The sequence below is a fragment of the Parus major genome, chromosome 7 (genome assembly GCF_001522545.3).
Source record: "Parus major isolate Abel chromosome 7, Parus_major1.1, whole genome shotgun sequence".
Lineage (NCBI taxonomy): Eukaryota > Metazoa > Chordata > Aves > Passeriformes > Paridae > Parus > Parus major.
In genome coordinates, this window is record NC_031776.1 from 34,147,727 (window position 1) to 34,172,726 (window position 25,000).

The window sequence follows — 25,000 nt, forward strand, 5'->3', positions numbered from 1 at the left end:
AAAGTGTGATGTTTCTTTAATTTTAAAGAAGCAGAAGTGGGGAGAGGATGAGTATGGTGGACTGCCAGCAAAGAGCAAAAGGCTAGGAAACACCAGCATGGAAGGAAATCCATCAGGAAAAAATATAAATGCTTTCTGATTACTCAAGGATCTCAGCTTCCAGGAAAACTCAAGCTGCTCCTTTATAAACCTGATCTGATTTTTTTCACTGGGATATGAGAGCACAGAAAGTCAGGCAAAGAAAAAACTCCACTTTCATTGCAAAGTTGTCAAGAATGAATACCAAGGACTATGCTAATTTTTCTTTTCTATCCAGTCACAGCTACCTTCAAGTCCCACTGTGAAAGTTCACATTTAATAAGGTGTGATTAACGAATCCTCAAGGAAGCCAAAATTGTGTTATGAAATGAAGGGGAGATCTGGCAGCAAGGAAAATACAGGAGAAACCACAGCTAAAGTAACCCAAGTAACAGGGAAGCTAGTAGATGCCTGGAAATTAGGGCTCAGACTGCATTTCTTTGTAATAGAGTTTCCTAGGTTTGCACACATGCAAGGTTTCTTTTTTTTTGCTTTATTTCCTTTTATAGTAAAATTGAAAATTCAAACTTGATCTATTGAAATATAGCAGCGTTACTTGGACGAACAGTTTCCTAAATCTGCATTTCTGCCAATTTAACCTGTTGGTTAAAAGTCAAACTCAAACAAAACACTGGGCTTTGAGCTATAAATGTATTTTGGCTTTCAACATCCAGCCTTGACCTAGGGGTGCACCAAATCCAGAGCTGGAGTCAGCTACCTGCGATTCAGGGCACAAGTTTAGCCACAAAGGGGAAATCCCAGAGTCTTAGCTCAGGAGATTTAAGCACGATCAAGTCACTCACTCAAATTAGCTTAAAATCCCAAAGCACTCTCAGCCTAAGCGCTCTCAAACCCCGGCACTGCCAGTGGAAAACCTTCACGAGTGAGGTGGGAGCTTTCCCAGTGCTACCAGCACCCAATGGGATGAACCTCTGTCCTGACCCAGTTGTCCTGCTGATTACCCTCAGAGTTACACATTGATGTCCCCTCGCTAGTACCTCAATAATTGCTAATTTTGTTTCTTTCTCACTCCTTGCAGACTTTCTGCTTGTCCTCAGCACCTTTTTAGTGTCCTCCTCACTGAACTGTCCACGTTATCTCAGTCCCTCCTTCTGATTTACTTTTTCCTGACATCGACAAATCTAACCCTTGTCTTGTTCCACTTCACCATCACTTCTCCATTACTCTGAATTCCCTGATTTTTTTTTAAGGCACACTACATCTTGATGCCCACTACACCCTTCTCTGTCCCATCCTGGGAAACATTTGAGGTCAGATTGGATGGGACCCTGAGCAACCCGGTCTAGTTGAAGGTTTCCATGGTCATTTCAGGGACTAGATGTCTTTTAATGATCCCTTCCAAAACCCAAACCATTCCATCTATGATTCTCACCCCACAGTTGTGCTCCATCCAGCTCCCAGCGCCTTTTTTTCCTCAAACAGAAGACAACCACCTCCAGTGCTCTCATCCAGACTTGCCTCCACCCACCCTTCCAAAGACTAGGGGATGTGCTTGTCCCTCAGTCTTTGCCTGCTTTGCCACACAGATGCAGCCTTGCAGGGAATCATCCATATTTTATAAATTAATTTAGAAATTAATAGATTAAATACTTCATATTTTCATATTAATTTATGTTAGCACTAAAAAGGCAATGCTAGAGCTATTTAGTCTACCACATCCATATCAAGACCTCAGTTTTGATCTGAGGGAACGTGACAGCTTGGGCAAAGTTCTTTGTTCAGACACCACACAACATACCTTAGCAGTGCTCAGTGTGCAGCTGTTACAACACTAATTGAAATATGTTTTTAAATGTATCAGGTTTCTGAATATTTGAAGAATTATTTTCTTCCCCTCATGTGCAAAACCCAGCATTTCAGCCATTTAAAATGAGTCTTTAATCCCTACAATGTGTTAGTAGGTCATAAAATAAAGCTGGACTGAGGTATTTTATACTGGGGATGGGGATAAGCCTGCAATTGTAGGTGGATAAGGAGGACCTACAACTTTAGGAAACCATAGGATTCCCAGCTGGTTTGGGTTGGCAGGGACCTTAAAGAACATCTCATTTCACCCCCTGCCACAGGCACTAGACCAGGTTGCTCCAAGCCCTGTCCAACCTGGCCAGAGCCTCACCACCCTCACAGTGAAGACTTTCTTAATATCTAATAATACCTCCCTAATGTCTACAATCCTAATACCTTAACCCACTCTTGTTCGTTCTGAAGCCGTCATCTTGTCCTAGAGCACTGTCATGCAGTGTCACAACATTCATAACATCACTGCCATAGAGATAAGTCAAAAGGAAGCAGATTTGACATCCCACCCCACAGGTTGTATCCAATCCATGAGATCCCCCGTGTCATCCATGGGGGCTGGAGCTAGGAGAGATGGACCCGAGGAAGCTCACGGAAGGGCTCACCAGACACTTGTGTTCTGTCAGTGACGTAGATGTTACGTTTTGCAATGGAATTAGATGATAAATCTCTCTCAAATATCTAGAGGAAATGTTTGGGCTTTTTTTTTCCTTCATTGCAAAACACAGGTTCCCATGGGGGCCCACGCTCAATCTACAGAGGGGAAATTATAACTAATCTGTTTGCAAAGTCTCTAAAATTGCATTTCTGTTAAAACAAGACAACAACAAAAACATATCAGATAGTAAGTATCTCTCGATCTTCCTGGGCTAAAAGTCTTTGACTGAAAAGCTGTGCATTTCCCATTTGCAGTGGTATAAAAGTCATAAGACATCAGATCACAAGCTGTCACTGGTCCCAGACTAAATATCACCCATTCTTTGCCTAAGGCAAGTGGGTCTTTTTTCCATGGGAGGGGGACAAACAGAAATCCCACTCTTCGGAGGAGAGAAGGAAATATTTTTGTGACAGTTTGTTTTTATTTTTTTTTAAGGCAGTTCTTTTGAAGCTGCTCAGGGGTTTGGATGTTAGATGTAGTCCCAATGGAGATGGATTAGTGGCCAGAGCATAGCAAAGCGGTCAAAGGTGCAAGATAAATGCAATTTATATATAATTGCCCAAGCTGCACCTGTTCCATTTTCAATAGGAGACCTTGTCTGCAGACACAAACATAGAATATATCCTTTTTTTTTCCTTTATTTGAGTGTAAAATTGGGAATTCTAAACTTGTATCAGAGTAAAGCAAGAAAAAATAACCTTTAAATAGCATGTAAATTTTTTATGAATCAAGCTCTAAATAAAGAAAACTCCCAAGCTGGGAATTCAAAATACTAGCCAGAGAGAGCTGATTTGCTACCAGGCTCAAGAACAATATTTAGTTTACAGAATCAATCTGGAAATAAAACTAGTGCTTGCATCAGCATGAAAGCTACAAAAATAAAAAAGAGGTCTAAATAAAATATACAGTGGAAAAGGAAAGGATGAAAGCCCTAGCACAGCTATGAGGCCCTCGACAGCCTGCACAAGTAATAAAATAGAATATGATGTAATATAGAACAACAATGAAAGGATTTTAAATTTCTAGGTAGGATTCTGAAAAACTGTTTCCAGCTTTTGTTGCAGAGCAGGCGTGCTGAGAGTTCCCCTGTGAAGCTACAACAAAGCCGGTGTGTGGCAGACACGGGCGTTGACGAGGGCAGAACAAACATTAACCTTCACCTTACTCCTCCATCTCTGGACCAAGTTCCAGGATACTTCTGTATTTCTAGATGCTCCATTCTGTTTGCTCTCCTGCTCACTCACCCACTCCTGGCTCCCTCCTTATCAGCAACAAAGAATTTATTGCTCACTGAAGCACCAATGCTTTGCCATGAAGGCAACCACCTTCTTCACCTTTCGTAAGGAAAGTGTCTTGAACCTTGTGCTAAGCAGCTTGGAAAAATCTGAGATTAGACACATCCCATATTGGCTCAACTAATTTCAGCCTGTCCAAATTAGGATGAGTCTGTAAGACTCCACAGAAACATCATGTGAGCACTGAATGCCTGTGCTACCTGCCATGCTCTGCACCCTAATTACAGTGCTGCATCCCCTGGCTTTAAGGAAACAGGACCTTGTGAAGCTCAAACTCTAAGAGGGACACATAACTCCTCTCAAAATTCACTGGCATCCCAAAATTAAATTGTCAGAATTTGGTTCTGCAACAAACAGTGGCCTCTACACTAAATTTCAGATGAGCCAGAACCAATGCAATTCACTCGTTGCAGTAACACAATAAATTTTACTTCTCCCCATGAAGCTGAAAGCTATTACAGAATACCACCAATACTGCACAAATTAAAAACTATGGATTGTGAAATTTGTGGCCCTTTTTCTACTGTGTTCCAGCTGTGGCAGGCATGGTGTACAGAGGTAATCACAGAGTTCTTTGTCCTGAGGCTGGTCACATGGTCCTGCCAAAACTTCTTGGGTTGACAAAAAGAACTGGCCAAATCCTGTTCTTGCCATGGCATGGAAACTCAGCTCCACTGCAACACCTAAACATTCCTGTTTTCTCCTTCACAACACTTGATCAACAATAAACAAAAATTCAGACAGCTTATGTAGTTTTACCTGTCAATGTTTTACTTGAAATGATTTCTCTGTGATAAATTTTTAGGGGCCTCTGCCTGACTCTTTTAACCCTTGTTCTATCACTGGCTGCAATAGGTACATGGACCTTGAGAAAGGGTGACAAATAAAAATCTGATTGTTCCAAAGTTCTAATAAAACACAGATATTCTTTTTACACAGAAAAAAGGAGATTGTTATAAACAACATCCATGATTTTGTGCTTCTCCAGGAAAGACAAGGAAGCATTCCAATTCCTCCTAAAACATGTATTAAATGAAACTACAACAGGTCATGATCTGCTGCTCAGAAAACAGCAACACCCTGAGAAAAAAGGGGTTTTTTTTTCTCTTTTTTTAGGTTTCAAAAAGTTGTTTGAAAAACCTGGGCCTGCATTTACAATGACCCCAAAGGCAGAAGAGGGTGTTACTTTCAATTTGGTTCCTTCCACTGAACATGGACTGCAGTTTCACACCTATGTTATTAATGCAATTACAAGCTCTGCCTGAAACATATCAAATTAATTTGAAATTCACTTAAGATGCACCTGAGCCATCAGCCAGAGTGCCAGTGAGTGCAGTGTGCCTCCTGAAGGCTGTGCATGAGGTACTGGGGCTGGCCCAGCCAAGCCCTTCAAAGCTCCCAACCACTCGAGCACTGGCATGATGCACTGAGGCCCCATAAAAGCAAACACATCCCTGATAATAGTATTTCCCACTTTATCCAGTGAGCTCCATCGCAGAATATCATGAATTAATATTTACAACACCCCAGAGAGGCGGGCTGGTATCATTTCCCTGTGTTTCAAAGATGGGAGAAGGTGAGAGAAAGCTGAAGCAATTTTCTGTAATTCACAGAGGAAGTCTGTGGTGAGGAAGGGGAGAATGCAGCGCTCTCACTGCCTGTGCCTCTGCCACAAGACCATCCTTCCTGTCCCTAAATGCCAGGCTCCAGCCTGATGATGTGCTGTAGTTCTAGCGTATTAAATCTGACACCCCATACATGTTCTGGATCATAAGGCTAAGTCCCATAAAACTGATGGACGTGAAGTTTAGAAGCCGAAAGGGACAGAGGAAAGAAGCAGGAGAAGAGTCCCTGCCTTGCAGCTGTGTGGCATTTTTCTAGGCAGTAGGTTCCCATGCTACTTCAAGACCATAACATATTTTTGCTATTACGAATGCAGTTTATTTTGCAAATCAAGGTGATTGCACACATTTCAGCTTGTCAAATTTTCAGCCTTTCAACCATATGTCTGTCGACCTTATGGACTACCAACTTTATGGGATTCAACCATATGCCCAGATCCCGATATATATGAAGGCCAGTTCTAACATAAGAGCTTTACAGTAGTAGTGTAGTAAACCATAATGTTTGCAGATGGCTGTAATAAAATCATTCAGGAGAGGAAAGGTGCAGGGACGTAAAGCCTTCAAAGCTTCTTCTACTGAATAAACAATTTGATCTGAATAATGTAGTGGGAAGCACATTCTGCCAGTGAACTGGCTGATCTAGTCCAAAATGTTGCTTTTAATTTTCTTTCCTAATCCCACGTGTATTTTAACTTCCTTTTGTATTTTCCTATGTGGGATTAGCTTAAAATTTGGAAGAAAAGTATAAGAAGGAAAAATAACAAAGTAAAGGATTTTGTTTTAAAGGCACAGTCCGCTTCTGAATTGTAAATTTTTCATCTGTGAAATTCCAAAGGGTTATGTGGGGCCTGGAAGATGTATTAAAAGAGAGCTATAAGGTTTTTACCCTCACATGGTGAGATTGAAGGATGATGTGATTTGCTTCATTTCCTGAAGCGGGACTCAGCTTTCAAAGTTAAAGCAAGTTTCCTCCTGAGTAAACTTTTTCTAACTCTAGGAAGTTGGAGTTTGGTTTATGTCCTGCTGCGCAATAATTCAGATGATAATTCACCTTCTCTTTGTCCAACATAATTTGATATCTCTATTATTTGGGAAGCTCCGGTCCCATTTTCCCCTAACTGAAACATGCTGAGCCAATGTGTGGCCCTCAGAGAGCTCTGTCCTGGCTGACAGAGGGGAAGGGAGCACTATCTGTAAGGGGAACCATGGCCAGCATAGGTGTGATGGAAGATCTTTTTCAAACCAAAGTATTTTTTAAGCTGACAGTGCGTGGTGAGCTTTGGCAAGCTTCCTTGAACTAGACAAAAATCACTTCCTACTCAGGAAAGAAGGGAACCTTCCCTGGGCATTAACTGGGAAGTGAAAGAGTGAACTGCAACCTGCTTGTGCTGCTGGTGTGCAAAACCACAGCGAGAGGAAACCCCCTGAGCTGTCGACTTTCAGATAACTTGGCCAGAGCCAGGTCTCATGCTGCTAACGTCAGTGGCAGTTTTCCTATTGGATTAAATGGAGCTGGGTAAGATAGTGTCTAAGAAACAAGAACACTGTCACTCTTCCTTCCCATGCCAGACTTTGTGCTGACCAAGTTGCAGTTCTTTCTGAGTGCTAGGGCCTGTCTCATTTCAAGAGGGAATGAGATGAAATGCCTGAGAGATGAAGATTGCCATAGCACCTATCAACATTCACTCCATCACACCCAACTGTCCTTCACCAAGCAATAACCACCAAGAATAACCAAGAAAATAACCAAGAAAAATTTAAAAAATACGTCAGAACAGAGCAAAATAACTTTCTGAGTGCCTCAGCACCTGCACAAATGTACTCATGAAAGACTGTGAAGAACCAAGCATGACCCTCAATCCTGCCCTCAGCGTTCGCAGCTGCCCTACCTGTGTGCTCGTATTTGTGTCGCAGCAGGGAACTGCTCTTCTGGAATGTCTTGTCACATAAGTCACACGCATACATGCCACTTTCTGTCTTCTTGATCTTCTTTCGGGACAGACAGGAGTCGGAGTCCGTCATGTCGTCGAGGCCGGACATGTAGTCTGGGGTTCCATCAAGCAATTCTCCCTGTGAGGGAACCACTCGTCAGCGACAGCCGCTCCCACCACCAATCCTGCCCACCAACCATCCCAGGGAAGGTAAAATCACGCCTCAGTGGTCCCTCTTAGCTTAGGAATATGGATAATGAAACTACACATGATGGAAAGCATGGAAATACTTTCCAAATACAAACCAACCTTCTGTCTTTGAGCACTCTGCAGTAATGTGGTTTGCACAAACCAACAGTATTTACCGTATCAACACTAAATACTTCCAAGAAAGTGTGAAGGGGAGGCTCTTCATGGCCAGCAAAAGGTATTATATTATTTTACAGAGGGAAATGTAAGCAACAGCTAAGGGATCATTCCTTTCAAAATTCCAAAACTTGGATGTATTCTGTATCTGTAGAAAGGTTTTAATTGAATTTTATATTTAGGTACAAATGTTATTATTATGCAATCCATTTAAATGTATGTCTCCCGACTAAAGGCCTCCAAGCTATATTTTTATATTTAATTTTGTAATTTGAAATAGGGAATATTAATAACACTTTTTATCAATGTTCTATCTATGTTAAAACAGCCTTCAGCATTAAGCAATAATGAATGTGGATCAGTAAATTATTAAATTTCTTGATATTTATTTTGTCTCGATCCAAAGAGAGTGCAAACTTGCATGATAACATACATTTCCATTTGCTATCACACAGTTCAGTTTTCTTAGACTAGGTTTGCACTAATTAATATTAGAGAAGATTAAATAGGCTTAAATACATTTACAAAGAGGGCAGATGTACTGTAAATTGGAATAGTGGAACAGCTGTTATGGAGGTGCAGTGCTATTTATGCTCCTATTGTGCAAAGAGGGATTACAGTCTGTAATGTAAAACCGTACCTGATTTTCACATTTGAAACTATAAAACATTTACTAGTCAGTAAAATTACTAATAGACGGTAATAGGACATGGGGGAACAGGCGCAAATGTAAGAAAAAATTATTAATCTATAATCAGTTAATCTCATTTAACTAAACTCTGTACATTACATCTGAATACACCCAGAAAAAGGCTATAAAAGTACAAGACTTCTGTGGAGCTGCTCTTCTCTTCAGGCATTCAAGGGACAAAATCCTTTGCTACACCTGTGTTGACTCTGGGATGACCTGAGGGAAGAATTGAGGGTTGTAGGCGGGCACGAAGAAGTGCTGACCCAGATTACATGTCCAGGGAAAGACTTTGTCTGCGATTAAGGGCCCTGGCTGCTACCTCTCCAAATAATTTCATTTAATCTCTCGGGTTTTTTTCAAAGCTGTTCCAGATGACTGGCAGGATTAGAGGAACTAAGAGTCTGGAGAGAGCAGTAGGTAGCCCAAAGGAAGGGACTATGGGCCAATGTTTCTTATCCCCCCGACATTAGTGAGAAGAGAGGACTACTTCCCCATGAATGGTGGGTGAACAATCCCCCAAAAATATGGAGAAGGGAGCTCTGAAGGCTTTCAGTGGATTACAGTGTCTATGAGGCTGTGTGGACCTCCGCTTAGAGGGAAACTACTTTGTGTCCAAGTATGCAGGTGACTCCAAAGGGGTCTCCCACTGCTCCTTTTCTCTTTGGTGAAATGTAGTTATGCCCTGAAGAGATAAATTTCCCTATGAAGTTTCCTTTTCTTTTTCTCTAGGATACAACTTTTTATGGACATTATTATTAACATTAGTATTATTATACTGCTATACAAATCTAATGAGAAATGGCTGAACTCAACAGAACAAAGGTCATTATGCCTGTTCAAAGTAATTGATACTGCTTCTGAATCCAAGTAGAGGTACTCTTAAGTTAAATGCAGTTTATTTTCCTACTCCACCATGACTTTCCAAGTTCAGACTTAAATAAACTCTGCTAATTTTGTTGCAAATGTTGACTGTCACTTCAGGCTTTTTCTTCTTTAAGAGGCATATCACAAAATACTGAATTCTAGCTTTTTGAAGGAGAAAACAGTTGAAACCATTTACCTGAAATCCTTGTTTCCGCTGGTACTTTCTCCTTTGCTGCATATCGGCAAAAGTAGCTGCTCCAGTTGGGTAGGTATAGGCCATATGTGGTAGGAAGCTCATCTGATCTAGTCCTGGGTATGGTCGCAGCCCAGGAATACTGGTCTGGACTGGTGGCATAAAAGTGGCTGGGGGAAATGCGCTCTGTGGTGGAAGTGTTGTGTATAAAGGTTTGGCACTAAATGGGTTCATACCAAATACTGGGTTAGTGCTTTTATCCAGATTATTTGAATTAGAAAACTCCTTCTTGATAAAAGTCAAGTTCAGCGGCTCATCTGAGTTTTCAGATGATGAAGAAACACTGTTGTGTTCTAATTTTACACTATTAGATTTTGTTTTGTTCTTTGTGGCTATAATACTTTTGGGTTCCTTCATTTGTTTTGGTAAAGACAAGTCCAATGGCTCAGCCTGAAGCTCCTCAGAAGAGAAACTGTTTGGAGTGTAAGAACTACTGTGGGAGTTTTTAGAAGATGTGGAAGAAAGATTTAAAGGAGAAGGAGTATTGCTCCTGGAGTGGTCCAATTTATCAACTGGCTTAATATTGGTAAAATGAGGAGGTTTTGTTAGCCTGAGAGGAGTATCACAATTAGTAACACTGTTATGGAGTTCAGCTATAGATGGTGAAGTTATAGAGTCCACAGGCTTTATTTGAGATCTGGCTGACAAAGAGTCTTTAGTGGCAGTGTTGTTGGTGGCAGCCAGCGCCACCTTGGCACTGGCCCTTTCCAGTGATGGTGACCTGGAACTTGAATACTGGTAGACTTTTCTTTGTTCAAACCATTCCTTCACAAATTCCTGAGGAAGGCCAACAGCAATGGAAATTTTCAGTAGTTCATCAGAGTTGGGTTCCATATTCATAGCATAATATGCTTTAAGTACAGACATGTGGTCCTTGTATGGGTTGATGGGGCTAGTCATTCCTTTCTCAGAAAGTACTGATGACAGAAAGAGGGTTTGCTTATCAAACACTCCAGGTTTGTTGGGAACCATGTTCTCATGAGGCTGAAGGACTGCCTTGATTTCTTCGTTCATTTTACACAGGTAACGCTCATGCTGATGCAACGGAATGGGACCAGGAAAGCTTTCTTTACAGAACTGGCATGAAAATGGAGTGGATACATTGTGGTTCTCTATCATCTTGTCTTCAGTTACCAGGTCTATTAGGGTTCGCAGCTTCTCTTTTTTAATGTTATTGAGCTGCCTCCTCGAGTCTGTGGTCAAGCTCTGGAGGCAAGCTTTGGCTTCATTGACTTTCTCTAATGTATAGTCAATAATACTTTTAGTGGCACCATTATGACTTACTACTGGAAGACCCACGGGGGGAATATTGGGGGAGGTAACTCCTTGTTCCTCGGCTTGAGAGCATGAATCCTTCATATGGTAAACCTTCAACTTGGAGATCTCTTCAGCCTTGCAGTCCATTTTCTGCCTGGAAACCGTGTTGTCCACAATCTGTAGGACCTTCTGCACCTCGCTTAAATTGCTGCCTACCGCAGGAAACCCAAGCAACGGTGCTTCCATCCCTACACCTAAGTGCTGCATTGGACTTTGAGCAGACGCGTGAACTCCTAAGGGGCTGGTTGCTCCAAGTCCACCATTCATAAAAGGACTAGTTGCACTAAACCCATGTGAGGCCATAAGAACCTTGTACTCATTGAAATCTAGTGGTTCTGTTTTAATTTTCAGTAGGCCTGTTTGCTCAGACATACTAAGTGGTTTGCCATTCTCCAGCTTGTTTCTCAGCTGTGTGATGGCTGAATTGGTAGGAGAGGAAGATACAGAATTAGGAGAAGAACCCGTCTTGATATTGTTTCTCATTCTGCCATTTACAGAGATTAAACCAATACACTTCTTGCTGCTGATGTGCGAACTGTAGGAGCCAGAATGGGAGAAACGTTTCTTGCAGTTTGGACACTCATATGGTTTTTCACCTAAAATGATAATTAAAACCAAATGTTAATTATCATTCTTGCTGCTTTAATTGCAAGAGATTGCATTTGGTATCTAACTGATCACCTGTGTATCCAGTGATTAATAGGGAAATATTGATTATAGAATTTCATAGGAGCATAGGGACATGGCCACACACAAGCACTGCTTTACCTGCTACTTTCTACAAATTTTGAGGTCAGTATGGACCCAGGGTCTCCAGGTGGCAACATCCATCAAAGTGTGAGATTGGGTCCAGACTGACCAGGGCAAGTCACAGGAGTGACTTCTCTTCCCTGTGGGGAAGAGAGCCAAATAAAATCAAGACAGTTCAAATTTGATTTGTTTATTTATTTATTTTTCTCCCCCAAAATGTAATTTTCACCAGATACGAGCACCAGCATGAGAAACTGAGTCCTGATGTTAGAACCTCCACATCAGTTTGTGCCTGGACTGAGCCTGGTGTCATTTTGTGTGCTGAATTCTGCATCAAGTAGGAGAGCCAAAATGCCCAAGTCATTCAATCTGAGAGGCTTGGCAGTTTCTTGTTATCTGAGAATATGAGTTGTATTTCACTCAGGGGGACTTTTTATTTTGGAAAATATAATGGACTCTTCAGGTTCCCACTGCACAGCAATGAATGAAGGCTTCTGAGCTCAAACTGCCTAACAATCTTTATTATTTGCAGGAAGCTTTACTATTTCCAAATCTTTTAGCGAGACCATGGTATTAACAGCATGATAAATGAGGATGACTCAGATATCACTTATGAAATACCTTGGTAGCTCCAAGAAGCCAGAAGCAGAACTGTGTAAATTTTAAGCAGTCTTTAAAACTCAGCTAATTAAACAAAATGCAAATGAGCACACCAGCACCTCCGCTACTCACCACTGTGAATTCGCAGGTGTTCCTTCAGATGGTGTTTATATTTGAAGGCCTTGCCACACTCAGTGCATTTGAACTTGCGATTGCCTGCTCCTTGGGTCAGCATTTGGTGCTGGGAGGAAAAGAAGAAAAAATAAGAGATACCAACATGAATTTTATGCAAGAGAAACCATGAATTTCAAGCTTAAAGACAAAAATTAAATTAATGTGACTCTGAATTCGTCAAGCGGACCACAAGGTCTGCATGTACATTTATTTGTCTCATCAGTGTTGCAATAAAAATCAAAATGTTGGCAGTAAACCGAAACAAATGAGAAAGTACTTTCACATGAGCATTCGATATTTGCTTTAGAATTATTTCCTAAGTCTCTCATCAGAAATGTGTTGCTTTAAGGTATCTTACAATGAGGGAAACAGTTTTATAAGAAGATTTGTGGCTCTTAATATTCCTAGCAGATTCTGAACATGTGGGACTCAGCTTGTTTAAAAATTCTGTTTACTGCATGTGGAGGAAAGAGAGAAACACTGTCGTTAGTGGCATTTCGTGTAAGATTTAATTCATTATCAAGCAGGAGAGACTGCATCTTCAGCATAAGCTGCTGCTGGAAATGTTTTTTTAAAATCACAGAGCAGCAGGAAAGACTTGAGCTACCTTTCGTGCCATGTTTTCCCCCAGTGCTCTTCTGAGGGGCGAGGGAAAGTTGAAAGTTAAAAGTGGTGTAAAGATATAATCAAAGGCAGCTGACCTTTTTGCAACAAACAAGGAAAGCCCCATGGCTTTGAATTTGGAGAGGAAAAAAAAAATTAATTAAAAAATAATTTTTATCTTGATAATATAGTGGTATCCAATCATTCTGGATGCTCAAGGTAGGAGGTCAGCCTTTTGCGACACAAAAGCCTTTTGCAGGAGCAGGGAGGGGGAAAAAAACGGGGCGGGGGGGGGAGGAAAGAAAAAAAAAAAGGCAGCGCCGAAACGGTATGACAACTGCGAGGGTGTGCTGCCTCTTCCCACATTCCTGGCGAGACAGATGGTGTTACATGGGACACAGGGAGGTTTGTTCAAACAGCAGCAACCTTCAAAGATCAAGCAGAGCCCAGCCCGCCGCGCGCCATTGAGGGACCCGCGCTCATATGTTGCTGAGTTGCATAAACAAACAGCAACAGCTGTTTTGTCTCCCCCCATCGCCCTCTGAGGACTACTATAAACTTTAGTTGTGCCACTGTTAATATGATACAATCATTTTAATTTACTAATTGTAAATGCCATGAGCAAATGAGGGGACTTTTCAACACCAAAGCTACCATTCATAATGCGCCAGTACCAGCGCGCTCTCGCATGTGAAATTTCAGGCAGTTACGTTGGATAAATATCCAGGCGGGTTTTGTTCCCTCCCCTGGTGTTTTTAATGATACGAGGCAAAAGGAAGAACCTTACAGTGTATCAGGTTAGGAAAAATATACATGGGAAAATGTGTTTGTCTACTGGAAAAGTCATGGGAAGGAAAGAATAGGAGAAAGTGCTTTGGAGTCATTTATATTGATTTAAGATCAAGCAAAAGATACGGTTCTCTTAAAAATGCTAATTGCAAAAATTGTGTGATTAGGAAGATGTGTGTTTGCCTAACTGAATTTACCTTCTGCTGAGAAACCTACCAAGAGAAATACAGATGATTGTGATTTTCAGGTTTTTAAGAAAAATAAATCCGGCTTAAATCCTTTATAATTTGACACAATGCCCACATCTATTTGTTCAACTTTGAACCACGTCATTTGAGTTTCCCTTACAGCCCTCTTTAAGATGGGTTTTTAGAAGTAATTCTCCAGCTAGGAGCAGTTTTCCTGCTGGTGTGTAAAGAATTTTGTGGCGCAGGTCTATTGCCAGCCCATCTAGGAGCGCTAGGGAAGCTCAGTCACCTGTTTGAGACACCAGCATTTCCTTAAATGTGGCACTGATATAATATTACACGTACCCCATCGAGGAAAAAAGGGCTTTGATTTATTGCAGATACGCTGCCGGGCTACACAAATGAGAGCAATGCCCAATTCTAGTGGCACAATCACAAATGATAGCCTATATGTACTGTCGGAAGAGTTCTTCTCAAAATGTGTAATTATGTCTAACAAACGATTATACAAAATACGCATAATTTCATGTGATTGAAAAGGTTACTCAAAAAGTAATGAAAAAATATTAGCAGATCTTTTAGTATGTCTTGGAACTCCTATTTGCAACACTGCAAAGTAAAACTAGGTGAAAAATGGAATTAAAATTGCTGAGATGTTTAATAATGTATAATTAAAATGCTACAGTTTCATTCACTTTTTGAGGAACATAAAAACGAAACTAAAGTCAAGTTAAAGTGCAAATAAAATTTCTAAATTAGAAATTAACACACTCATTCGATCGTGAACATAAGACTATTAAATCATATTAGAAGAGACCATCAAAAAATCATTTAGACCTCAATTAAAGCTATTACCATTAAAAGATCTGCATCTTCAAAATGCCATGAAAAATTAATAATGATTGCCAATCAAAGCAATATCGTTTCTCTAAGGGGTTATTACAGAAGGAAATCACTTAAAACCAGCCCCCCACCTGATCTGTCCCTGGCTTGTGTGTCACCATATGCCGCTCGAGCTGGGTGCGGTAGGCAAACGTGTAGTTACAGAGAGGGCACGAGAAGTTCTCCTCGTTCTTCTCGTGGCGGTACTTGATGTGCTCCTTGAGGGACGTCAGGCGCTTGTAGCCCCGGTCGCAGTAGGGGCAGGTCAGCAGTTGGGCGAAGGCATCTGGAGTTCCAGGTGGCAGGTCTGCGCCCCGGGATGGGGGGGGGAAAGAGAGGCAGGCCAAAAGGTCAGCAAATCAATGGCAGCTCATGGGCTGATTGCCCGGGATGGTATGAGAGGAATCGCCGCAATCTGCTGCCCGGGAGGGAGGGACGGCGCTTCCAACCGGCGGCGGGAGGCACCGGCACCCGCGCACGCCCACGGCAGACTCGCAGGGCCCGCTCCGGACCCCACCGGGAAATTAATTATGGGCATCACTCCTCCCGCAGACCTGGCTGGCTGGAAAACTAAGAAATACTTTTCCTGATCAATTGGCAATTTGCATTCCAGCCCCAGCTCATTACGTTACTTATGCCATTGACCGAATCCTTCCTACTGACTCTTCTCCAATTATTTATCAAGGCGCTGGAGAGCAATAGGCTGGCTACTGTCTTTTGTTGTGTTAAAACTCTATTAAAACTTCCCAAACTCCCAAGAAGAGCAGCAGCCTTTCTCCTGTTTAAATTCAGCTCCTCAGTTCACCCACCAAATAATACAAATGTGCTGACTAAAAAATCACAATACACTGAAATTACAGCCCCAATCTTTGCTCATGAAATTCCATGCCGCTGCAGCTGTTCTTCAATTTTTAAGGTAAACACCCAGGCATGTAGTGCATTTATAATTGCAACAGCTGCACGAGGTCAGGATACTGGCTAAAAATGAATTACAGCCTCACCATTTTCTTCTTGCCCATTGACCTCTGGAGTGCCAAGGCGAGACAGTTCCTCAGGGGCTTCAGGGTAAATAATGGCTGTGTCGCTGCGCTGCAGGTACTCTGCTATGCTGACTGCATGCCCATCTCCTTCCTCCAGTTTCCTTTTGGCAAAATATTCCTCAAAGTCCGACGTGCAATTTGCGTTCTTCACTAAAATAAGAGGGGGAGAAGAAAGGGTGGTTGAGTGCATCGTCCCAGAGAGCTTGGGCCAATCAACAGTGTTAGAAGTTGAGCAGATGTACTGGAGCTACAAGGCTGGGGCTGCAGCTGGATCTTTGCTCTCATCGGCCTTGCTCCAGCTCCCAATAAAATTAATGTGGGCTTTCCACCAGTGTGGATGGAAGTGAGGGCGGGCAGTTAAATTAACAAGAACATGGGGCTCTACAGGGCAGTTGGAGAAGTTTATGAGGCTTGGGTAATGCAGGTAATCTTTCATTGCTGGAACCTGAACAACCTTCACGGGGCTCCTGGGGGTCCCACAGCTTTTGGCATAAGCACAGCTCAACCTACAGGGCTGAGCTCAGCTGCCCCTGGATCCCACAGACCCCGGGACAAGTCTCCATGTGGGTGGAAGGCAGTTACAGGTAGTAAAAGACCAAACATTTCTGAGACAGCCTCAGGCTGCTCTCTGACAGGCACAAGAAGAAAACTGCTCACATCTTCCTGCTTTTTCTTTCCTCCCTGATAAATTAACTTATAATGAGAGAATGGGTTGTTTTAAAAACTTACTGCTTCATGATTTCTACAATAGAACCGCATGGTTTAGAACATAAGAGGGCCACCAAGCCCAAAAACCACTTTGACAGTCCATACAAGAGTTCTCCTTCTTTTCTTTAAATGTAACCTCAATTTTTTATTTTCCATGCAATGTTCATGAAACATAATATGTGCTCAGCCACACAGCATCCTATTACTAGAAATGTGCTTTTCTCCTCCAAGTATGAGCACTGCTTACAGGAAAGATCTTAAAACTCTGGGATGTAATAGACAAATAATAATATAATTATACTAGAAAAGGGGAAAAAAAAGAGATTATGATTTTCTTCCTCTAAATTGTGTTTCTTTGTTTATTAACAAGTATTGAAAGACACAGTTGGTGGCAGGGAACTAACGATACTTGTTTTTAATTGACCATAAATTAAAAGAACAGCTTATGATTGATTAATTTTTTAATGTATTTATGCTGAGGTGAAATAAGAAAATGAGGAAACACCATGAACTATTCTGGAGTTCATGTAAAAGTAAAATAGTAAACAGGACAATTCTGCTGTCAGTGATGTCAGGGAACAGCACAGAATGAACACATGGAAATCAAGTGGGTTATGGTTTGTAACCACTGGAAATGGGAGACCAACCAGCTCCTTGGTATTTAGAAATGGGTAAATGCTTTGCCTCAGTTTCCTATGAAAATGCAAGGCAGTGATACTGGGAGTGAAAATGAGACATGACCTCTGACTGGGGTGCAACTGGGAGCCTGCAGTGCCTGATTTGAAGCTCTGATCTCGGCGTCATCGATAAAAGTAGATATCCGTCTCTGTAAACCTCATCCCTTTAGCCGATAAAATCAAATCCTCTGGCTGAGACAAATATGCCCTATTTTTCATATGAGCTGAGCAGCTTCTCAACAGTTTTGCAGTATTTTAGTGACAGTGACCAAATGGCACAGGGCATGGGACTCTGGTTTTGGAAGGAAACTTCTGTTCCTATCACAGTGGTTCTGTAGTGAACAGCTATACCACCACAGAGCTCCTCTTGGTCCTACTGCAGCTCCAGTTACCATTTGCTATCAGCATGAGAAACAGTTCTCCTCTTTCAACCCCAAAATAAAGCAGCTTCTAGAGAAGGGGGGTGTGAGTGTGGAGAAGAAGACAGAGTACTTTACCTCCATTTTGTTCTGGGAGAGAAATATAACAAAATGGTGGTTACTGAGTACACCTTATGCACAAGAGCATCACAGTAGGTGTAGGACTTCTTGTTTTTATCAGAAAAAAAGAAAAAGCTGAGGCTTTACTTTTTATGCTATAAATCTAACTTTTCATTCCCCTTTTATGCCTAGATCTTCCCAGTGCTACAAGATCATCTACCCTCTGGCTTAACACTGCCCAAACTCCCTCTCTTGTCTTAGCAATGGATCCAAGGAAAACGAGTATATTTTTGGCAAATCTAGGCCCAGAGCCAATAAGTGCTACCTGTGAAGCAAGGAGAGGGAGTTTTTCTCCAGAAAAGAGAAATGGAATGGCTCCATAGGATGGTTCAATGTGTCCCTTTTCTCCTCCAGGTAAACTAGGGGAACTTGGAGTTTGCAACTGCATTTATAGGATTAGGATCCAAGCAAGGCCTGAGTTAACATTAGGAGCTTCCATCCCCAACTCAAACCCAAATGAGGTTCTTCCTTTGTGCCCCCAAGTTTATCTGGAGGCTGATCAAACAGGCTGTGGAAGACTGCTGCAATATTACTTGGTTTCCTAATTCTTAGGATTATTTAGCTTCTATGTCTGTGCATGCAATCCAGGAGCTAAAGCAAATGTTTATGTCTATATTATAAACCCCTAAAAACAAGGGGATTTAGTGGAAAAGCTGATAGATCCTTCACTGAAGCAATACAACCAGTGCTGAAATGCTGCAGATTAACACAAACAGTGAAGGGTGTCCATGTGGGTCTGGTTTCTCACCAGGAACGTTACTGGCAATTCAGACATGGCTGGAAGCTCACCCAGAGGTACTAAAAACACCCATCTGACAACCATTAGGTTTCTCTCTTGACTTCTGGGTGGAAGGCTTGCTTCCCCCCTCCATGCCCTGATTTATTTTCCACGTACAAAGCCATGTTCCCAGTCTCCTTGTGGGCTGATATTGCACACACACTGCACAACCCCTCCTGCGAGGCAAGAATTTCAGCGAGATCTATGGTGGGTGACCTCACCAAATAAGTCTTTTTTAAATTAATTATTGGAGCCTGGAGAGCAGAAATATTTTCAGCTCCAAAAGCTGATGTGGCTGTGTCACATAAAAATAAAACACATTAAGGAAAGCTATCTTTGGAGGCATTTAGGAGCTTTCAAGATAAAGTGGGAGAGAGGTCCAAGGAGCTTGGGAGACCAGTTATTTTGTGTGGGAACTTGTCCTGTGAGATGGTGATAGCTGCCCTTAATCGCAAACAAAGCTAATAAAACCACAGCCTTCATTAGCCAGGAAGTGAGAGGCCCTCATTGGTACACACAGATTACAGCCTGAAAACGGCCTGTCCTCCAACCTGCCAAGTTTTGGTTCTGTTTTCCTCCCCCTGAAAGTTTTTCTTTCCCTTCTTTAAATTATGTTGAGATCTTTACTTGAATTTTGTCAGATGTTACTAATCGAAACCAGGAAAATTTTTCTGTTTGTTTACAGGAATTTTGTTAATCTATTCTCTGCAAGCATCCCAGTTGCAATAACCATAAAAGGCAGAATAAAATAAACCGTAAGAATTTCTTCATTCACATTTTAAAAACCTCTTCTGCCAAACATCACTTTTTCAAGTCCCTATTGCAGAAATCCTCAGAAATATTTACAAATTCATTTAGCAGGACCAAAATCCTAAATTTTCACCCTAATGGTCACTTCTGCTTTTTCACCATGAAGCTTCCATGGCTCATAAAAATGCAGCTGGTTAATATATAGATAACAACACATCTCTTTTAAATACCACTAGGAAGTGGCCACTCTGACAATAGCAGAATAATTTAATAATGGAGACGTTTTCTTTTAGTTTTCTTTCTCTACTAATGATATTTTGCAGAGAATTGGATGCTAAAAGTGCACCACAGATATTGCATTCATTTACAGAATGGTTAGATGTATGCTTTCATTGGGTCGAGTCTCAGCCTCACCTGAGCTACTTAATTGAACATCAATTTTAGATCCCCTATAACCTGCAGGGAAAACTGAGGCAAAACACCCAAAGCCTATAGTGAGGCTGAAGAAGAAAATTTTGAACACTTCCCAGACTATCCAGGAAGGATCTCCTACAGCTCAGGGACTGATTTCTTCCCTTTCCTTGTTAAATAATGGTTGAGGCACCTCACCGGGCACGAAAGGGATCTTTTACTCCTAATAAAGGAAACTACGGGTCCTCATAGCCACCTGGAATCTCCCACTCCAGGTGAAAATATTGGCATAAGCATTTAATATATCAGAGCATTTATTATGCCTAGGTAATCTGACATTGCTCTCAAGACCCTATGGAGATTGCAGCAACTAAAGAAATATATTCTACCCAACCTGACAAGGCATCAGCCTCCACTGAAAGAGGCTCTGAACACCTCAGTGAAAAAAGACTTGAATTAAACATTTTCAGAGCAACTTGTGATGTTATTTGAGCAAGCTTCCCAATCATAGCTGGAGTAAAGAGGTGCCTGGGACTTGCACAGGACATTTGGGGAAGGAATTGATAGAAGCAACACACAAAGAAGCTCCTGCATTTTAAATCAGTCCACGTAAATGCAAAACACTCCTTGAGCCATGAGTTTACAGTGCATCAAGCTGGGTAGGGGTAACCCTTATTTCCTCCATGGAAAACTGGTTCCAGTAGAGGCAGGACACCCCGTGGACCCCACTCCTGGTTAGCAGTGGGGCTGTGCCAGAGCTCAGTGGCACCCCCAGAGAGATTTTGTGGTGCTGACGATGAGCTGGCAGACAAGGACAGCAGATACTGGAAGGGAAGGGACTAAGAAGACATGAAGTCTTCCCCTTCAAGCAGACTACATTGCAATCATGAAAGAGTCAAGGCCTGTTATGGTAGGGAAAATATGTACAAAGGAAGTCACACGGACTGATAGGGGACCTCAAAGGCTCTGGTAATGGTAATTCAGATAACCATCAAGCCTTGTTTCTGAATCAGATGTCTTTTAAAATCCTGTTTCTCCAAGTGCTAAGCACAATTTGTCACTTTATTGCCGTCTCTTGGAAATAAAATAAGGTTTTGAAATACATATGTAGCCAGTTTTGCACAGCAACATCACTCAGTACATAGGTAATGATGAACTGTGCCTTGGTGCCACCCTCCTTTCATGCATAATAAATCTAATGGATAAAGTAAGCAGTGACATGGTTTTATTTTCCTATTATTTTCCCCCTCAAGAATGATAAAGTAAATTTCTTGTGTTGCTTAATAAGAGCACTGGGGTTTTATGTGGGTGTTACCAACATTAGGAAAGTGTGAGTAATAAAATCCTACTGAGACTTTGGTACCACCTTTTACAGTAATATTTGTGGAGAGTATTACCTATGAACTAAATTTCATAATGGCATGCATAGAAATGTACTTATACTAGAAAACTCTTCCTTTTAGCTGTGTAAATCTATCTGCAACATCTCAAATTGTGACAAAATGCAGAACAAACACTGGGTGATGTATGGCATTCAGCTGTGCTGAGGATAGAGTGGGGCCTTTGGAAAGAACATGGCAAACCCCTGAATTCATTTGGATTAGAAAATAGCAACAGAAACCTTTTGCTGGTTTTCTCTGCTAGAGCAAAAGAGAGATGGCTCAGAGGTGATGCCTGCTAAATATCTTTGTCACAGTTCTTTTGCCATCAAATGCATTGATTTCTAAGAAGAGGGGAAAGAAAGAGATGTAAAAAGTGGTAAAAAAACAAAAGAAAATTGCCAGAAATATTATAATCTCATAAATATGCATCTTAAGTGTGTGTGTCTATAGATCTATGTAAGGGGTTTCTGTGTGTCTTGATGACAAGATGTTTTCAATCTCTGAAGCAGTTTACTCTGTGCACCACCCAAATCTGGGGCTGCCAAGGAGGGTGCACCCCATCCTATTATCGAGCTCTTTATACAGCCTCTCTTATTAAAAGGCCACTGTACCTTGGCCCAGCTACTTTAAACTGTCCAAGGTTCACCCTGCCTGGGAAAGCATTTCCTCACACTGCACAGAACTATCTCCCAAGGATGCAGCTACAAGGAGTTGGGGATAAAATGTTGTGGGACACAGGAGGGATAGCAAGGACTCTTCACTGCATGGATTGGTCACTGCACTCTCAGGATCAAGTTGGGAGGGGAGGGAAATTAAAAACCAGGAGAATTATGTCAGTATTTTCCAATAACTGAAAACAACAAACAGATTGTTTTGTCACTCTCACTCTCCATGCACAGCTAACTCTGTGATCCCAAAGAAAAGTGATGCTCACTCCATGCAAGGCCTTACCTGTACCATTGTTTCCAGTGGTCTGAATTGTGGCTTCAGGCCCCATAGTGTCATAATCTTCCTTCATTTCTTCTGTGAAATAAAGCATGCACACTTTTAGCACTGGCACTGGTGAATGAATGGCTCACAAAGCTGGGGAGCACACTGCGGTGCCGGGGAAGATCCCGCTCGGGGAAGGAGAGAAAGGGGCTGTTGTGGACCTCTACACAATGGCTTTGTTCTGGGAAGTGAATGAGTTCAGCAGTGCTGGAGGGACGAGAACTTATTTACTTTAAACATGACAGCAAGTGGTGGAAAACAGAACTATTTGTTCAGAGTAAATGAAGGGCTTTTCCCAATATCAAATCTAATAAGCAGTCGGGTGAGAAAAAAGGGATTTTTTTTTTTCTTTTTATTTTTTTTCCTACTTATTTAAGAGAAATAATCAGTTAACAGACACTGTGAGATCTATACCTGGAAGAAAATGATGCAAATGCAGAAGGAAGATGTAAGAGCTTGTATCTCCCTCTCTATCTATCTATCACCACACAGATCTGAGCTGTCACCGTCATTTTAACCTCGTTGAGGCACAGCAAGTATTAACATTGAGTGGTGCAGAAATGTGACAAATCTTCAACTGTGGGCAGTTCTCTGCCCCTACTACTTGTTTGCATCTTCTGTGCACTGACAAAGTCTGCCTTTATGGCCATAAACTGGGCTAATTCACATGCAAATGAGCATGATATGTGTAAAATTATTTATTGTGTATTTTTATGGATCGGTTCACTTTCCACGAACCTGGGGGTTCAGAGTGAATAAAAATAGCTTTTAGAAGAGGCTCCATCACAGGGGAGAATACTTATTTTTCTGGATGTTTCAGCCTGCCTGGCACTGCCTGTCAAATTTGGTTTCTTGCTGCTAATTTGTTAGTTCTTGTGCAACAGGTATTCACACATGCAGCCTGGATAGGATTAAACCCTCCAAAGGGTTTTCACAGGCAAAAAAAAAATATACAGAGCTTTTTCTCTCGCCTTTTCAACTTCTAAATGCCAGCCTTTCTCTATCTGAAGACTTGCACAAACACACAACCTCTCCCTTTCCTTTTATTTTTTTAAGTGAGAGAATTTAGTATTTGAGATTTAAGAGAAAAAAAAAATCTCCTTTAATCATTCACTGAGATGCACTTGCAAGAAATAAAATGGCACAAGGCACCCAGAAGTGGTTCAACAATGACCAAATAAATTTTAAAAAAGGAGAGAATTTCCCAGAAACAAACACCAGTCGATGCTGATTCAGGAAGATGGATGCTGCTCGGCCAATCAAGTGATAGACTGGCAAGAAGATCAAAGCATGCTATTAAAATGTTATTGATACATGAAGCATTAAAATTTTTATTACTCTTTTCTTTTTTTTTTCTTTTTTTTTTTTTTTTTTTTTTTTTTTTTTTTTTTTGGTGAGAAAGATTTTGATGAGGACAGAGACTGGCCCAGTATTAATCCATTTCCATGACAATGATTTGACTGAAGATAGGGGAATAATATAAACAGAGCACATTCTCAGTTCATTCCTAAATTTGTAATCTTGTAGTATTCTTCAGATGTCACACTCTACAAGTAATTAGTTGGTAGAATAACAGGTTCTAATTGTATCATTCTAATCAAAACTAAGGCACAGAATGACTTAATTCAGAGCTTTACAACCCTCGTACAATACTGTGGTATAAATATACATGTTTATGGCTTTGAAGCTTAAAAAAAGAGAAAAAAAATTAATGAAAGCTCTTAAGTTAAAATATGCAGGTACAAACAGATGCTAAATTTGTACAAAAGCATAGAATATGCAGACCAGATGAAAAATATTTGTTTAAACTGTACAGCAGACAAGCCAGCCTTGATTCTTTTCCCAGATCTGGCATTCTGCCTCTCTAAGGATCATTTTCACGGGGTTATCTTGCGTCCAAAACATTTAGGAGTTCAATATGTATTAATAAAATGTTGTCAATTATGATAATTGATCTGCTGAGCCAGTCTCACATCTGATATTTTTATTGCAGCCTCCCAGAAATTTTAATCAAGGTACAGTGTTTCTGAGAAGTTCAGCCTTCGATATAAATATAGCCATTGTGATTTTCTTCCTTGATCATCTCATGTGATTTCTGGTAGTAAGGAGTCACAAGTATCAGAAGTTTTCCATCTGAGGGCAAGTCTACCCAGTCAGCAAGGGGAAAACAGTTAACAGCTTTTTTTTTCTTTTCTTTTTTTTTTTTTTTTTTTGCATAATAGTGGTAATGTTCAAGATTTTTTGCTACACTTCCTTCCTCATTGCCATTTTCTTCTGTGGTAAAGAGAAGTTACAGTGTCTAGTTGCTTCCCAAAAATTATTCAAGGCTCATGAAGGCTCTGCTCTGCTTCTCACTTTGTGCAGGTCACCAGGGTACACGCTGCAATTTTTCATGTACATTTTAATTCTTGTTTAGCTGACTCTTGCACAATTTAACCTCTAGCATTGTGACACTCAAACATGACTTTTCTTTACCTAAACCTGCCCTCTTCCTAAAATCTGTGACCCCGCACTTTCTGTCTTTCTTTAAAAAAACCCGACCAAACAAAAAACCAATATATATTCACAGAGTTTTCTTCCTCTCAGCATTAATTCGGTAAAATATAAACTCTGAATATCCAGGGCTGCTGCTGTAAATCCAGAGCAAAGCTCTGGGTGTGGGAGCCAGAATAAAAGCAGGACAGTGCCCTGCGTGTGCAGATGAGGCAGAGGATCCACAAACACACGCTCAGCATTTATTTAATCTGAATGGATCCTAAGTGGGGGCTTTGCTGGTTTATTTTTTGGAGAGCACCTCGCTATTTGGAGCACATCTGACCAAATGTAATATGTCTGTCTAAAAC

At 41.2% G+C, this 25,000-nt stretch overlaps 1 protein-coding gene across 3 annotated transcripts in view; it reads right to left on the reverse strand.

Annotated features, from left to right (window-relative positions):
* The window catches only part of ZEB2 (zinc finger E-box binding homeobox 2), a 114,734-nt gene that overhangs the window by 3,631 nt on the left and 86,103 nt on the right, over positions 1–25,000 (reverse strand). For all 3 annotated transcript variants that reach the window (XM_015634533.2, XM_015634535.3, XM_033516136.1), the window contains 6 exons: positions 22,119–22,190; positions 15,884–16,072; positions 14,975–15,189; positions 12,379–12,487; positions 9,523–11,492; positions 7,364–7,544 (listed from right to left, as the gene is read on the reverse strand). In XM_015634533.2, the coding sequence (XP_015490019.1) occupies positions 7,364–7,544; positions 9,523–11,492; positions 12,379–12,487; positions 14,975–15,189; positions 15,884–16,072; positions 22,119–22,190 (2,736 nt within the window). The remainder of the gene's footprint in view (positions 1–7,363; positions 7,545–9,522; positions 11,493–12,378; positions 12,488–14,974; positions 15,190–15,883; positions 16,073–22,118; positions 22,191–25,000) is intronic.